This window comes from Hypomesus nipponensis, chromosome 13, assembly GCF_054491055.1.
Source record: "Hypomesus nipponensis isolate SF chromosome 13, ASM5449105v1, whole genome shotgun sequence".
Lineage (NCBI taxonomy): Eukaryota > Metazoa > Chordata > Actinopteri > Osmeriformes > Osmeridae > Hypomesus > Hypomesus nipponensis.
The window spans coordinates 1912108-1926814 of NC_140373.1; the positions used below are offsets into that span (position 1 = coordinate 1912108).

At 40.8% G+C, this 14707-nt stretch overlaps 2 protein-coding genes and 1 long non-coding RNA gene across 4 annotated transcripts; all 3 read right to left on the minus strand.

The window, feature by feature from the left end:
* Nucleotides 1–231: 231 nt before the first annotated feature.
* LOC146259410 (uncharacterized) lies at nt 232–3355 on the minus strand. Its single transcript, XM_084670429.1, has 7 exons — nt 3278–3355; nt 2574–2844; nt 1637–2457; nt 1261–1413; nt 963–1135; nt 606–880; nt 232–477 (listed from the first exon to the last, which is right to left on the minus strand). Exons 2-7 carry the CDS (start codon nt 2751–2753, stop codon nt 232–234), a joined length of 1848 nt encoding a protein of 615 aa, XP_084526555.1. The 5' UTR covers nt 2754–2844; nt 3278–3355.
* A 1357-nt stretch (nt 3356–4712) lies between these two features.
* LOC146259411 (cartilage intermediate layer protein 2-like) lies at nt 4713–7606 on the minus strand. 2 transcript variants are annotated; one of them, XM_084671082.1, is made up of 5 exons: nt 7588–7606; nt 6969–7006; nt 6483–6555; nt 5367–5541; nt 4713–5024 (listed from the first exon to the last, which is right to left on the minus strand). In XM_084671082.1, exons 2-5 carry the CDS (start codon nt 6996–6998, stop codon nt 4898–4900), a joined length of 405 nt encoding a protein of 134 aa, XP_084527208.1. In that variant the 5' UTR covers nt 6999–7006; nt 7588–7606; the 3' UTR covers nt 4713–4897. The 2 variants fall into 2 exon arrangements, with proteins under 2 accessions (XP_084527208.1, XP_084527207.1); XM_084671081.1 differs by lacking the exon at nt 7588–7606 and adding an exon at nt 7294–7374.
* Nucleotides 7607–11216: 3610 nt separating this feature from the next.
* LOC146259412 (uncharacterized) lies at nt 11217–12397 on the minus strand. The gene is made up of 3 exons (XR_014729609.1): nt 12340–12397; nt 11866–11938; nt 11217–11262 (listed from the first exon to the last, which is right to left on the minus strand). It is a non-coding gene; the product is annotated as an uncharacterized LOC146259412 (long non-coding RNA).
* Nucleotides 12398–14707: the final 2310 nt, after the last annotated feature.

A 14707-nucleotide genomic window follows, 5' to 3' on the forward strand; every position in this document is an offset into this window, starting at 1 on the left:
AGTAGAGGAACCAGAAGAGGAAGCTCTGATACCGTCTGTTGTGCACAGTAGTTTATCAGACCCAGCACAGTACTGAAGGGACAGACGGAGATAGCAGCAATTATTATAAACAAACTCAACATTGACTAAGTAACCTGATCAATGGTATAAGAAACTATTATGAAATTCACACGTTTGTTATGGTAACAGGAGTACGCTGTGAACACATTGGGAGGGAAAATGTTTTTAAACTCACTGTTGTGGGGCTGTGAAGACATGGTGCAAGCCTTTGATGTTTTTGTTGTCCAACGCATTACCTGAGGACAACAAACAGCAAAGCTCTGCCCAACCTTTCACTCCAAGGTTTATGTCACATTTCCTGGAGAGCATGAATACAGACAAGCCAAGTACAAGAGGGTTTCTAGCGATCCAGCTCTTTGCTGGATGGGATGCTCCCCTCAAGAGCTGCAACAAACGCTCTGAGATCAGCTCGGACACCTGTGTGTAAGTAGAAAAGACCACATCAGACTTGTAAGTACATGTATGGCATTTGATTTACAGTTTGTTACATATTTACAGTTGAGTTTTTGTTCTAGAAATAGCTAATAGGTACTTCAAATACCAACCTTCACCAATGGAGGATTTGTATTATCTGGATAAAACACTCTAGGACATGTTGGGTTTAAAGTTTTCTGAAAATCTTCCAAGTTCTGAGCCAAGGTCTCAGTGCTGCTCTTCCTGAAGGGATCCCATTTGTCGAAGGTCTTGTCCAGGAGCACAACAGCAGATTTCAGCCAGGCATCAGGGATTTGCTGCTGTTTGGACTTTGTCCAGCTTTCCCAAAACCCTCGTAAAGACCATGATTCCATGCGAGTAATATGACCTTCATAAAGGTGCAATTCTGGAAAGATTGTTTGGATTGTTATACATTATTATAGAAAGTTCAGATTGATTACATTGATTTAAAATAGTTTATTTCTTACCTGTTATTTGTGGATCAGGTGGAATCTGAATATTCCTGGTAGCCAATTCCATAATCTCTTTCTGTCGTTGCTGCATGTAATATTGATAAGTCAAAGATTGTCCTCTGGTTATTAAGCTTTCCTCCACAGAAAGTTTTGTTTCCAATAGATAGCCTGACTGGCCATGCAAGCCTCTGAAAATCAGAATTGAAAATATATACAATATTGAAAATAAATAATGAACAAAAAATTATTACATGTATAAATTAAGTGCAATTTAATATGAAACCCAAACAAGCCTATCATCGACTTCACTTACACAAAAGTAATAATTTCCAGCTGTAAATATTCATTCTCAATCCATATCCACAGCTTGTCATGTTCCTGGTTGAACTTGAATTTTTTGTCCAGCACAGCGTAAGCATAGAAGGTGAACATGGGGACAGATGGACCCCTAACTGGGGAACGCTCCCTGTTGACGAAGAAGAAATATACTGTATAACACAAACTGGTTTCTGAAGTCACACAAACACAGACAACATCACAACTGCAAAGTGTTTGTTGTGAACAAAGTCAAAAGAGACAAAGACATAATTGTAATACCAACAAGGCAGACGGTTGTTATGCAATTCGGAAATGTGTTTCATTAGCGTGAATAATTCTCTCCGCGTTTGGTGTGAACACAGTCATCTCACCGGCCTCCTCTGCTCTGGGATGTCTTTCTGTGTTGATCAGCATCCTTGGAAGACTCAGTCTTCGATCCCTTCTCAGTCTCTGCATCCTTTCCCGCTACTGCCGAAGCATAGGACAGGGGTTTCTTTCCCTCTTGGTTCGGGGCAGCGTCTTGGCCTTCTACGGATGGCGGGTCCTTCTTTTCTTGCTTGTCTGGATTCTGACTTGTGGTTGGTTCTGCCTCTGACCCTTCACTGTTGCCTCTGCCTTCGCCAGCCGCCGGTGCACTTGCTGGCTGAGTGTTAGCGTCAGGGTGGCCATCTTGTTTGGTCAGAGTGGTGTCATTGCCGTTGTTTTGCTTTGGCCGGCTAGGGTCAGGGACGTCGTCTTGGTCTGGGGTCGTGTCAGAGGGGCCGCCCGGTTGTGATTGGCCGGTTTCACAAGAGTCCGTCTGTGTCTGCTGTGTGTTCTGAGTAACGACGGGGGTCTGGGTTTCCCTGCTCCTGCGTTTAGTCTTCTTTGTCTGGGTTTGAACCTGCACCTTCTGCACTTTTCTGGGGCTTGCTTGTTTCGTCTCAGTTGTCTGAAGGTGGCTGGGGTCTCTTCGGGGCCGAGGCTGACTGGTAGCAGCCTGGTTGTCTTCTTGTTGGCTTTGTGTCTGCAGGTCCATCGTTTCCTGGTCTTGATTGGTTGATGTCCCTCGATCGTTCATTTCTCCCGTTTCCACAGTGATTTGAGCTGGGACCACGCTGCTGTCGACTCCGCCCTCTCTCTTTCTTCTCTTGTTGTTTCTCCTTCTTTTCTTCTTCTCATTTCCAGTCTTCCCGGGAGTTTCTCCTTGTACCTTGTGACAAAACAAAAAACATTTCATTAAGAACAGACTATACACCCCCCCAATAAATGATAAATGACCACCAAGGTTGGCACAAATGTGCGAGGAGAATGACTTTGGGAACACACTGATGTGTCTGGATTCACAGGGATCTCTCCTCGGGTCCTTGGTCTCTTGATCAAAACGTCTTCTGTAGTGGAAGTCTCAGCCAGGTGCTCCCTGTCCTCAGTGACATGCTGCCCGGTCCTGGCCTGCACCTGAGGGCCCTGGGGGCCCTGGGCCCCCTGGTCACCGGAGCCTGGATCCATCTGCAGAGCCTCTTGAGGGCAGAAATCCCTTTGGTGCCCTGAGTCTCTGGGTAGGTTTGGACTTTCACATTCACTCGCTGCTCATTGTCAACTACAGAATAACATAGAAGTAACTGCATAAAATAAACGTGAAGCTGAAGAACTTAACGACAACACTAGTATATTTTAGTATATGTTATATAGACACAGTTATGTCTATAAGTAAAGAAACGCAGCACCTTGTTTAGATTTACTTCCTCAAGCTTTTATCTAATTGCTGCCAAGTTTCTGTTTCCTGACAGACTGGGCATCTTATCGGCAGTCGAATGATTTCCACATTAACGTGTTGCCAAAGCTGCAACAAGTCATGTAGCTTAAAATGTAACCCATACACAATGTTTGTCAAAACGTTGAAATGGTTTAAATTACTTTCTGTCAAATAAATTGAGGTATTAGTCAAACCTGAACTATAGGCTACTATTTATCCTAACTGCATTTTTTATGTTTGACAATTATTACGCTGAATACAAGATGCAAAAACTCACGTAAACACATATGAATCCTCTGTGTAAACAAAACTTGATTTTTTTTTCGTCTTCTTTCAAATACGGACTGTCAGTGTTACACCTCGCATACAGAACTAATGCGCACCAACACAATTCGATGATGACGATACCGACACCGCGCCTCTCAAAATTTAAGGGAATGTCACACAAATCTATTTTTAATCTTTAGTGCGTTAAACATGGATTTTTTTACTCTAACTTCTAATAACATAACATTCCATAACATTCTGGAATCCATATTTAAGTTTGTGGTAGGCTAGTAGACATACATCACACAACAGTTCAATGTTAAATAACACATCTAGAAAATAGTTCTGTAATCTTTACAAAGACGAATGAATACTGTATGACATTCCCTAATCATATTCTCCTTTCAGTTTCGTTTCACTCTGCGATTCTCTGTATCAGAAGCTTACACGTCCATGCATGTTATAAATTAATGTTCACAAAACAAATAGAAGCCTGTTATGTTTTTTGTTTTGCAAACCCAATAACATATTGCCGACTTAATCAGACCGCAGTTAATTAAGTAGGCCTATAGCCTACAAAGGCAACACACCACAATATCGAGAAAGTCGCAACAATTTTATTTTGTTAATTGCATTCTTTGAAAGAACAACATCATCAAACCCGGTACCACATTCATACCCTGACTTACCCTCTCACGCCACCTATGAAAAGAGAAGAGATTTGCTGCCACCTACAGCTTCACTGCAGTTATATAATTTGTTCCAGTGGTGGTATAATTAAGGCAAACAAGAACATTTTATCAAAGAAAAATAATATATAGAAAAATATCGATATTTACAACATGTCAATAGTTTATAACGGTGGGAGATTTAAGTGAGATTAAGAAAGCTATAGTTTGTTAATATATAACTCGATGGTCATTTCCCTACAGACCGCCGATGGCAATGGCGGAGAAGCCATTCTCCATATTAAAAGTAATTGTAACGGCAATAACAATTCAAGCTGTTATTTTAAGGTAGAATTGTTACATAATGTTACTTTAACAGGACCCGCACAAAAAGAATCTCATCCAAGCACAATTTACATCAAAACGCTATTTCAAGCCTCATCAAATTATGTTATTAGTTATTGCAATGTTTGACCATTCTTCTCAAACTACATAGCTGGTCCTCTCTGGTCCTCACTGGCACAGGAAGAAAGATATTCCCCTTACAGGAAGTGTGCTTGCTGCTTGCTCGCCTATGTTGCTCGCCCAATGCCGAGAGAGCGGTAATCACCACTCTTAAGCAAAAAGATAAAAAGAAACAACTGGAATTGCTAAACTCTAGTTTCTGTTCACATCTATTGCTTCTGAGTAGAATAATTGAGGGCAGGGCCCATGTCTTCAAGCCTTCAATTTGTTTTCTCATTTTTGGTGAATTTGCAACTCAACACTGAAAACAAATTTAGGATTTGAAGTTTTTATTATTTCTCGGCATACTTGTTGACTTTTAAACCAGCAAGTCATCCCAATGTGGGGCAACACAACCACAGATGTTAGATGTCGATGCTGTTACAGAAATACATCATTAATCTCTGCTAGACTACTGGGGAAAGTACACATTGAACAGTCTTACACCCCTTGAGATATTATGGGATGGCAACGTTAGTTCCAATGTCCAAGTCAGGCACACAAGGACACCGAAACCGGACTTGGTAGTCTCGGCAGCTTTGGTCGGGGTCGTTCTTGCATACAAACCCAAGTGTCGTAGAGAAGCTGTACAGTGGGCATACAGATATGTGTCAGTCATCATGGTTATATACAATGCCTGCTAAAATGCATCCTATCTTTAGTACTATATCCTGATGAAATTCCATTTCTATGTTTTGCTCTCCTGTTTTTAGGCAAACAGCTATCTTCATCAAATGTGTTGTCTGTTTTTCAACTCAGAGACCATTTGAAGGACCATCTCTTCTGAGATATATTTTACTTAATGCATTTATACTCAACTTCTTACTAACATACTGCATGCAGTGTAAGAGGATATAGATGAAAGGATGGGCTAAAAAATTAGCCGTAACTATAAAGTAAAACAGAAAAAAATTGCCACTCCCTTACTAGAGGAAGTGTTGGCCAGTCAGGGCGGCAGGAGTCCCTGTGTCCACCGTCTGGCTCTGAATGGCGATTGGTCTGGCACAGATCTCACCAGGGTTCTCGTTCCGCAGTTCCTTCAGCGACTCCCAGTCACCGGTACCGGAGGGATCGTCACGATCGTACCACTGTGTCCAGCACACTGCAAGTCAGCACAATAGAAATTTAGTTAGACAAGTCTTCACATTTCATAGTGTTAAGATGGTAAAGGTCACATGGTAGGGAAAGCACTGTCTGAAATAGGCCAGGCTTCAGTGATGTCACATCCTGTGGCCAATTGGTGAAAGCACAGCTGCCTTTCGCATCAGAGCACACAATTAGTTTAGGCCCTTAGGCCCTCCTTTAACTAATGTTGAGTTCTTATCGGTTGGATTGAAATGAATTATTAATGTACAATGTCCTGAAGCAACGTGTTGATTGGCTGATGAGTCATCATATCTGCTAGTTGGCTTGATCAGCTATCTTAGCGGAGGATGAAGGATGGTAGCACTGTTGAATTATTTCTGACTACAAAAAAGGGCGTGATAACCACCACAATGGTACCTCATCAGTAAAATCTGTATTGTGTCACAGTAGTCAGGTAGAACTCCAGGATAGGTGTGATTAAAGGTATAATATTTTTTTTTTGCATAAATTGATAGTTAAGGGATTGTAGACTCAGAATCTGATGGGTGTCGGTCCAGCACCCTTGAGCATTTGTTTTCAAATTACATAATCATAAAAATGAAAACTACATGACATTATTTATAAACCCATCATGTGTGGTATCAAATGAATGCTCTTCTCATACAGAAATCAACTGTGTCAATAAATAATGCTACAAATGATTTCAAGTCCATCCAGAGAACAAAATACCTTTTGCAAAGTGACCTTTAAAGTTAGATTACATTTCTTTTTGCCGCATAATAGCTTACACCTCTAAATCATGTCATGTTTGACATATATTTGTTAGCCACAGATTAAATGTCCAAATGTGAAATTAGAGTGTAAAATCAACACAGTGTGTCAATATCAGCATGACTCCACTGCAGCCCAGCCTGCTTCCAGGCATAGATCACACCATGGCCGGACACACATACGTACAACGCGGAGGAGGAAGCCCGATCCCAATGCCAAGTGGTCTTGCCAAAGAAACAGCAGCCAAAGCACACACCACCTAGAACCAAACAAAAAGAACATCACCTGAGGTTCTGAACACACCTCTGAACACACAACTCAGTGTGTGGGACATCAGCAGTTTCCCAAAAACAAGACAGTGTTGTCTTCACCAATACCTGGTCAGATAACAGGGAGTTTGTTTGACCTGTTGTGTTCACATTGACACGTTTTTGGATGGTTTGCTGTATTTAAATTAGTTTTATGATGCACAGCAGCAGCCTATGCAGCAGGAACATGTTGACACATGTTTTCAAACCAAAATCCCATTTAGTAAAGTAAGTTAAATCAAATTCAGAAAATGCTCTCTGTGCCTTAAACAGTGCTCTTACTTGGTGTAAAGAACAAAATAAGAGCTGGCTTTAAAATAAATACATTTCTACAGCCAGGAAAAAAGCAGAAGGAATTGCATACCAGTAGGATCATGGTGAAAGGCCTATTCATGACTTTCCCTGGTTGGGGACAAAGTTGGGGATGTTAAGAGTTGCAAATCTGTGACTGACTTTTCCATGATATGGAAAACATATACCTGGATTATATACATGTACATATTAAAATTTTTAAAAACAAAAACACAACTAATAGCAGTTAAACAATGCCACTATATGATTTTTCTCTTGTTATATAAAAAATACCAGTAAATGCAGAGAAACAAAATATTACAGTATAATTATGTTTTGACCCTGCACTTGCATTCATTTAATTCATAGTTCATGCAGTATATTCTGTCCTCACTTACCTGTTTTTGTCTCAAAAAAGTTTTATGCACAGGCACTACCAAAGACCCTTGTGATGACGTGATCCTAAGTTCTGTGAAATAGTCTAGCTCATGGTCTTTTTATACATTGCAGGCAAACCCACATACACAAACACACAAATATACCTTCACACCAAAGTCTATTCCTGATTGGGTGCTTGCTATAGAGAAATTGTGAGACCTCCCCAATTGTCTGCAAGGCACTGCTGAATAGACTGGATATCATACTTCAGGGTTTTCCTGCATGTTTGGTTTTGTAATGATTTCTTATCCTACCTCAATTCTGACTTGTGTGGCGAGTCTGACACCTGGGGGGTATTCCAGAAAGCAGGTAATGCAACATAACCGGCTAAATTAACCCACCAGCAATGTTGCTACAATGCTGGGTGTCAGCTGGGGAGTTAACTTCCCCGGTTATGTTGCATAACCTGCTTTCTGGAATACCCCCCTGGACTTCTGTGTCCGTGCTGCAGTGGCTGTTTGTCAAGCTCAGAAGAGCGCGCTGACATGGAATTCTGCATGCATATAGGTTTGTGTTTTCGGTTAGACACTTTTACAAGCGTTGATTGGGATAGGCCTATTGTGTCAACATCGGTTTGTGTTTTCAGTTAAAGACTTTTACAACCATTAATTGGGATACTGTTAATTTCTTTCTGGGATTATCAATCTAAATTAATGCACTGACTAATGAAGAAAATTGTTAAAACTCAAACTTTATTTTTTACTGGGGCACAACAGATTTATAATGGGGCACGTGCCCCAGTAAAAAGGGTCTAAAGACACCCCTGGTAATGTAGCAGGGGTCAGTGGTGGTGGGAGTCATCTTTAAGAACCCTTCCGGTTATCCTGACTACAGTGGTCTAAAGGAATTGTACAAACAGAGACACAAAACTGCTCTCTCAATCTCAAAGTAACTGAACAAAGAGGTGCAAAATGGTTTTCAGGACATCACGTTGGGAAATGGTGATAGTAAAATGATAACGTTCCTTAATATTTGCACTCAAATGTTATTTGTCTGCTACTGTCTGGACTGATTGTAATAGAAGATGGTCCCTGTCCTTGGCTTTATTATGCCATCACGCGTCATCTTCAGCATAACTACAGATCTTAATAGGAGGGGTTTTTGTAAATGGCATCTGTTAAATGTAAACATTTACATTTAGCAGACGCTTTTGTCCAAAGTGACGTACAAGGGAGAGAACAGTCAAGCTACTACCATTAGAACGCTGGTGTAACAAGAAATAACAAGACGCACTTGTTCCGGGAGTACAACGGTACTTAGGAATGGTTTGCTGAACCCAACGCTAGTTTCCTCAAGGATCACAATGACTCTTGCTTAGACTGTTGCTCTTGTTTGTTAGTGTTAGCTGATTTAAACTGTTGTATTCTATTTTAGTTAATCCTATTTTCATTGCTTTCCTACAGGTACACTTGCACTTAGAGATTCATGTTGTGTAATTGTAACTTGCCTAACTACATGCTCTTATGGTTTCTTCCCTTTAGCACTTATTTTTTGGTTGTTCACAATGTGTACTTCTTGTTTTTGGCTACCCGCAATGCTTTGGGGCTATCTTGTTGTTATTATCAGTGACCTATGCACTGCTGTGCCCCAGTCAAGTTTGCTTTTTAACAATATACTTCATTAGTCAGTGCATTCATTTAGATTGATAATCCCAGAAAAAAACTTAACAGTATCCCAATTAACACTTGTAAAAGTCCGAAAACACAAACCGATGCACGCAGAATTCCATGTCAGCGCGCTGAGCTTGCCAAATAGCCACCGCAGCACGGACACAAGTCTAGGGGGATAATTCCAGAAAGCAGGTTATGCAACATAAACAAGTTAGCCCACCAGCAATGTTGCTACACATTAATTTACAAGGGTACGTCACATAACCTCAGTGCTTTCTGGAATACGACCCAGGTGTCGGACTCGGCACACAAGTCAGAAGGGAAGTAGGCTAAGAAATCATTACAAATCAAACTTGCATGTTCATGCATGTTATAAATTCATGTTCACAAAACAAATGCAGACTATTGTATTTTTTGTTTGCAAACCCACAAACATATTACCGACTTAATCATAATGCAGTTCATAGACCTATAGCCTACAAAGGCAACACATCACAATATCGAGAAAGTCGCCATCATTTTATTTTGTTCATTGCATTCTTTGAAAGAACATCATCAAACCCGGTACCACATTCATACCCTGAACTTATCCTCTCACGCCACCCATGAAAAGAGAAGAGATTTGCTGCCACCTACAGCTTCACTGCAGTTATATAATTTGTTCCAGTGGTGGTATAATTAAGGCAAACAAGAACATTTTACAAAAGAAAAATAATATATAGAAAAATATTGATATTTACAATTGATGTCAATAGTTTATAACCGTGGGAGATTTAAGTGAGATTAAGAAAACTATAGTTTGTTAATATATAACTCTATGGTCATTTCCCTACAGACCGCCAATGGCAATGGCGGAGAAGCCATTCTCCATATTAAAAGTAATTGTAGCGGCAATAACAATTCAAGCTGTTATTTTAAGGTAGAATTGTTACATCATGTTACTTTAACAGGACCCGCACAAAAAGAATCTCATCCAAGCACAATTTACATCAAAACACTATTTCAAGCCTCATCAAATTATGTTATTAGTTATTGCAATGTTTGACCATTCTTCTCAAACTACATAGCTGGTCCTCTTTGGTCCTCACTGGCACAGGAAGAAAGATATTCCCCTTACAGGAAGTGTGCTTGCTGCTTGCTCGCCTATGTTGCTCGCCCAATGCCGAGAGAGCGGTAATCACCACTCTTAAGCAAAAAGATAAAAAGAAACAACTGGACTTGGATTTTAAATTGAGGTACCGATAACTCATAACACAAGAGCAACACCCCTAGAACCCACTATCATTTTTTACTGCTAGGCTAAACTGTAAAACCTGCTTTGCTGGTTGCCAGTTAACCTTTTCCTCATGATATCCGAAAAAAATGGCAAAACTGTAGTTTCTGTTCACATCTATAGCTTCTGAGTAGAACAATTGAGGGCAGGGCCTATGTCTTCAAGTCTTCAATGTTTAAAAAAAAATTAAAGTGAATTTGCAACTCAACACTGAAAACAGATAAAGGATTTGAAGTGCTAGTTTTTTTTTATTTGTCTGCATACTTGTTGACTTTATGACCAGCAAGTCAGCACAATATGGGGCAACACAGATGTTAGATGTCGATGCTGTTACAGAAATACATCAGTTATCACTGCTAGACTACTGGGGAAAGTACACATTGAACATTCTTACACCCCTTGAGATATTATGGGATGGCATCTCCAATGGTCAAGGCAGGTTCACAAGGACACCCAAACCGGACTTGGTAGTCCTGGCAGTATTGGTTGGGGCCGTTCTTGCATACAAACCCAATTATCGGAGAGAAGCTATACAGTGGGCATACAGATATGTGTCAGTCATCATGGTAATATACAATGCCTGCTAAAATGCATCCTATCTTTAGTACTATATCCTGATGAAATTCCATTTCTATGTTTTGCTCTCCTGTTTTTTAGGCAAACAACTATCTTCATCAAATGTGTTGTCTGTTTGTCAACTCAGAGACCATTTGAAGGACCATCTCTTCTGAGATATATTTTACTTAATGCATTTATACTCACCTTCTTACTAACATACTGCATGCAGTGTATGGGGATATTGATGAAAGGATGTGCTAAAAAATTAGCCGTAACTATAAAGTAAAACAGAAAAAAATTGCCACTCCCTTACTGGAGGAAGTGTTGGCCAGTCAGGGCGGCAGCAGTCCCTGTGTCCACAGTCTGGCTCTCAATGGCGATCGGTCTGGCACATATCTCACCAGGGTTCCCTTTCCGCAGGTCCCTCAGCGACTCCCAGTCACCGGTACCGGAGGGATCGTCACGATCGTACCACTGTGTCCAGCACACTGCAAGTCAGCACAATAGAAATTTAGTCGGACAAGTCTGATTTCAAAATCAAATATTCTTTATTGACATGATTGTGATGATGTTGGAAGGTTAACAAATATTGTTAAATCATTATCCTTAACCTTTATCATCCTCCAGTCCATGTGCAAAACTTTTAAGGGGTTTGTGTTTCATAGTGTTAAGATGGTAAAGGTCACAAATTCGAGCCAAAACATTTTTTTCTTAAAAATTCAACCCTAAAAAACTCGACCCTATCAAATTCGATGCGAACATTTTCGAGCTTAAAAAATTGAGCCATGTGCATCTAGTTATTTTGTTATGGTCAAAAAAGGGTGTGTGGCAGATTATGTCATTTTAAAGAAAATGCTCATGGGTGAGGAAGCGGCACCAGTCAGATTACGAATCTACAACCCCTAAACCAGGGTCACATTCATTTCCGCTACACCGCAGGCAGTCATGAAATTACTAAATATCCTAATGTGAAACATTACAATGTGATTACAGTGTAAAATCAACACAGTGTGTCAATATCAGCATGACTCCACTGCAGCCCAGCCTGCTTCCAGGCATAGATCACACCATGGCCGGACACGCATACGTACAACGCGGAGGCGGAGGCGGAGGCAGAAGACCAGGTCGTCTTGCCAAAGAAACAGCAGCCAAAGCACATACCACCTAGAACCAAACAAAAGGAACATCACCTGAAGTTGAATACACCATGCGGGACACAAGCAGTTTCCCAAAAACAAGACAGTTTTGTCTTCACCAATACCTGGTCAGATAACAGGGAGTTTTTTTGACCTGTTGTGTTCACATTGACACGTTTTTGGAGGGTTTGCTGTATTTAAATTAGTTTTATGATGCACAGCAGCAGCCTATACAGCAGGAACATGTTGACCCAGCAGTGAAAAATGCTCTATATTTTCAAACCAAAATCCCATTTAGTAAAGTAAGTTAAATCAAATTCAGAATATGCTCTCTGTGCCTTACTTGATTGGTGTAAAGAACAAAATAAGAGCTGGCTTTAAAATAAATACATTTCTACAGCCAGGAAAACGGCAGAAGGAATTGCATACCAGTAGGATCATGGTGAAAGGCCTATTCATGACTTTCCCTGGTTGGGGACAAAGTTTGGGATGTTAAGAGTTGCAAATCTGTGACTGTGACTTTTCCATTATATGGAAAACATATACCTGGATTATATACATATACACATTATATACAGATACACATTTTTAAAACAAAACCACAACTAATAGCAGTTAAACAAAGCCATTATATGATTTTTCTCTTGATATCTAAAAAATACCAGTAAATGCAGAGTAACAAAATATTACAGTATAACTATGCTTCGACCCTGCACTTGCATTCATTTAATTCATAGTTCATGCAGTATATTCTGTCCTCACTTACCTGTTTATGTCTCAAAAAAGTTGAATGCAGAGGCACTACCCAAGACCCTTATGACGATGTGATCCTAAGTTCTGTGAAATAGTCTAACTCATGGTCTTTTTATACATTGCAGACAAACCCACATATACACACACCCAAACACACAAACATACCTACACACCTAAGTCTATTCCTGATTGGGTGCTTGCTATAGGGAAATTGTGAGACCTCCTCAATTGTCTGCAAGGCACTGCCTGTACATTTCTGCATTGGCTGGATATCAATACTTCAGGGTTTTCCTGTTTTGCAAAGGATTGTTCAGAAAGGAATGTTTGTAAGACTAAACCAATCCAAGTCAAAACAGATGCATAGGGTTGTGTATTGAACTTCACTTTGTCCTCCTCACAAATGGATGTGTTGGGTTTTGGCCCTCCGTTGTTGGGAGGATCGTGCACAGCTCACCTCCTCACCTCTCGATTAGAGAGGACCAACGAAAGAAGATGACACGAAAGGTTACATGGAGGTTGTGCTGATCCTCCCAGTAGATAGAGCAGCTGGGGTAACACATCCCTGATGTTTAAGTATGGTAATGTAGCAGGGGTCAGTGGTGGTGGGAGTCATCTTTAAGAACCCTTCCGGTTATCCTGACTACAGTGGTGTGAAGAAAATGTACAAACAGAGACACAAAACTGCTCTCTCACTCTTTTAAAGTAACTGAAGAAAGAGGTGCAAAATGGTTTTCAGGACATTACGTTGGGAAATGTGATAGTAAAAATGATAACGTACTTTAATATTTGCACTCCTAAATGTTATTTGTCTGCTACTGTCTGGACTGATTGTAATAGAAGATGGTCCCTGTCCTTGGCTTTATTATGCCATCACGCATCATCTTCAGCATAACTACAGATTTTAATAGGAGGGGTTTTTCTGAATGGCATCTGTTAAATGTAAATAATTACATTTAGCAGATGCTTTTGTCCAAAGCGACGTACAAGGGAGAGAACAGTCAAGCTACGAGCATTAGAACCCTGGTGTAACAATAAATACTACTTTACATAAGAAATAAGAAAAACTAAATATAAAAGAAAAGTGCAGGACTGTATCCTCTGTAAGTGCAAGTTGGGCACTAGTCAAAGTGCCAGTTTATGAAGGGAGGTACTCTCTGAAGAGTTGGGTCTTCAAAAGCTTCTTAAAGGTAGAGAGGGACGCCCCTGCTCTGGTAGTGCTAGGCAGCTTGTTCCACCAACGTGGAACTACAAATGAGAATAGTCTGGATTGACGGCAGAGCCAAACGACGCTCACTCGACAAGCGCAGCATCCTGGGTCTAACATTTGCCCTTACAAGAGCATTTAGGTAGGTGGGAACAGAACCAGCAATCACTCTGTAAACAAGCATAAGTGACTTGAACTGAATGGGAGCAGCTACAAGCAGCCTGTGGAGCTCAATGAGTACATTTACATTAATGCATTTGGCAGACGCTTTTATCCAAAGCGACTTCCGAGAGACCTTTAAAAAAGAGCATAGGTCACTGATCGTAACAACGAAGTAGTCCCGAACATTGCAAGCAGCCAAAACATGAAGCATACCTTGTGAAAAACTAAACAAGATCCTAAGGGAAGACCCATAAGAGTAGCAGGGTGAAGTGTGCCCTCTTCAGTTGGTTGAACATCAGACGCACTCCGTTCTGGATCATCTGTAGTGGTTTCACCAGTCGAGCCGGTAGGCCCGTTAGGAGGGCGTTGCAGTAGTCAAGGCTGGAACTCACCAAGGCTTGCACCACCAGCTGGGTGGTATACTGGGTTAGGTACGGACTGATTGTGCGGACGTTGTATAGCGCAAAGCGGCACGACCTGGAGACAGAGGCGATGAAGGCCGTGAAGGGTCAGTTGGTCATCAATAATGACCCAGAGGTTTCTCGCTGTTTTGGATTGAACAAGAGATAAAGAGTCGATATTGATATTGATGTTGTGGTGGATGACCTGTTTGGCTGGAAAGACCATCCATTCCATGTTGGCCAAGTTCAGCTGAAGGTGGGGATTTTATATGTGGAT

Coding starts and splice junctions, on each gene's coding strand:
- LOC146259410 (XM_084670429.1), bottom strand. CDS start 2,753: ATGGATCCAGGCTCCGGTGACCAGGGGGCCCAGGGCCCCCAGGGCCCT. Junction 2,458..2,573: donor CTGTGAATCCAGACACATCA/GTGTGTTCCCAA, acceptor TTTTGTCACAAG/GTACAAGGAGAAACTCCCGG. Junction 1,136..1,260: donor CTGGAAATTATTACTTTTGT/GTAAGTGAAGTC, acceptor TCTGATTTTCAG/AGGCTTGCATGGCCAGTCAG.
- LOC146259411 (XM_084671082.1), bottom strand. CDS start 6,998: ATGAATAGGCCTTTCACCATGATCCTACTG. Junction 5,542..6,482: donor CGGGCTTCCTCCTCCGCGTT/GTACGTATGTGT, acceptor GCTGACTTGCAG/TGTGCTGGACACAGTGGTAC. Junction 5,025..5,366: donor ACTGGCCAACACTTCCTCTA/GTAAGGGAGTGG, acceptor CCCACTGTACAG/CTTCTCTACGACACTTGGGT.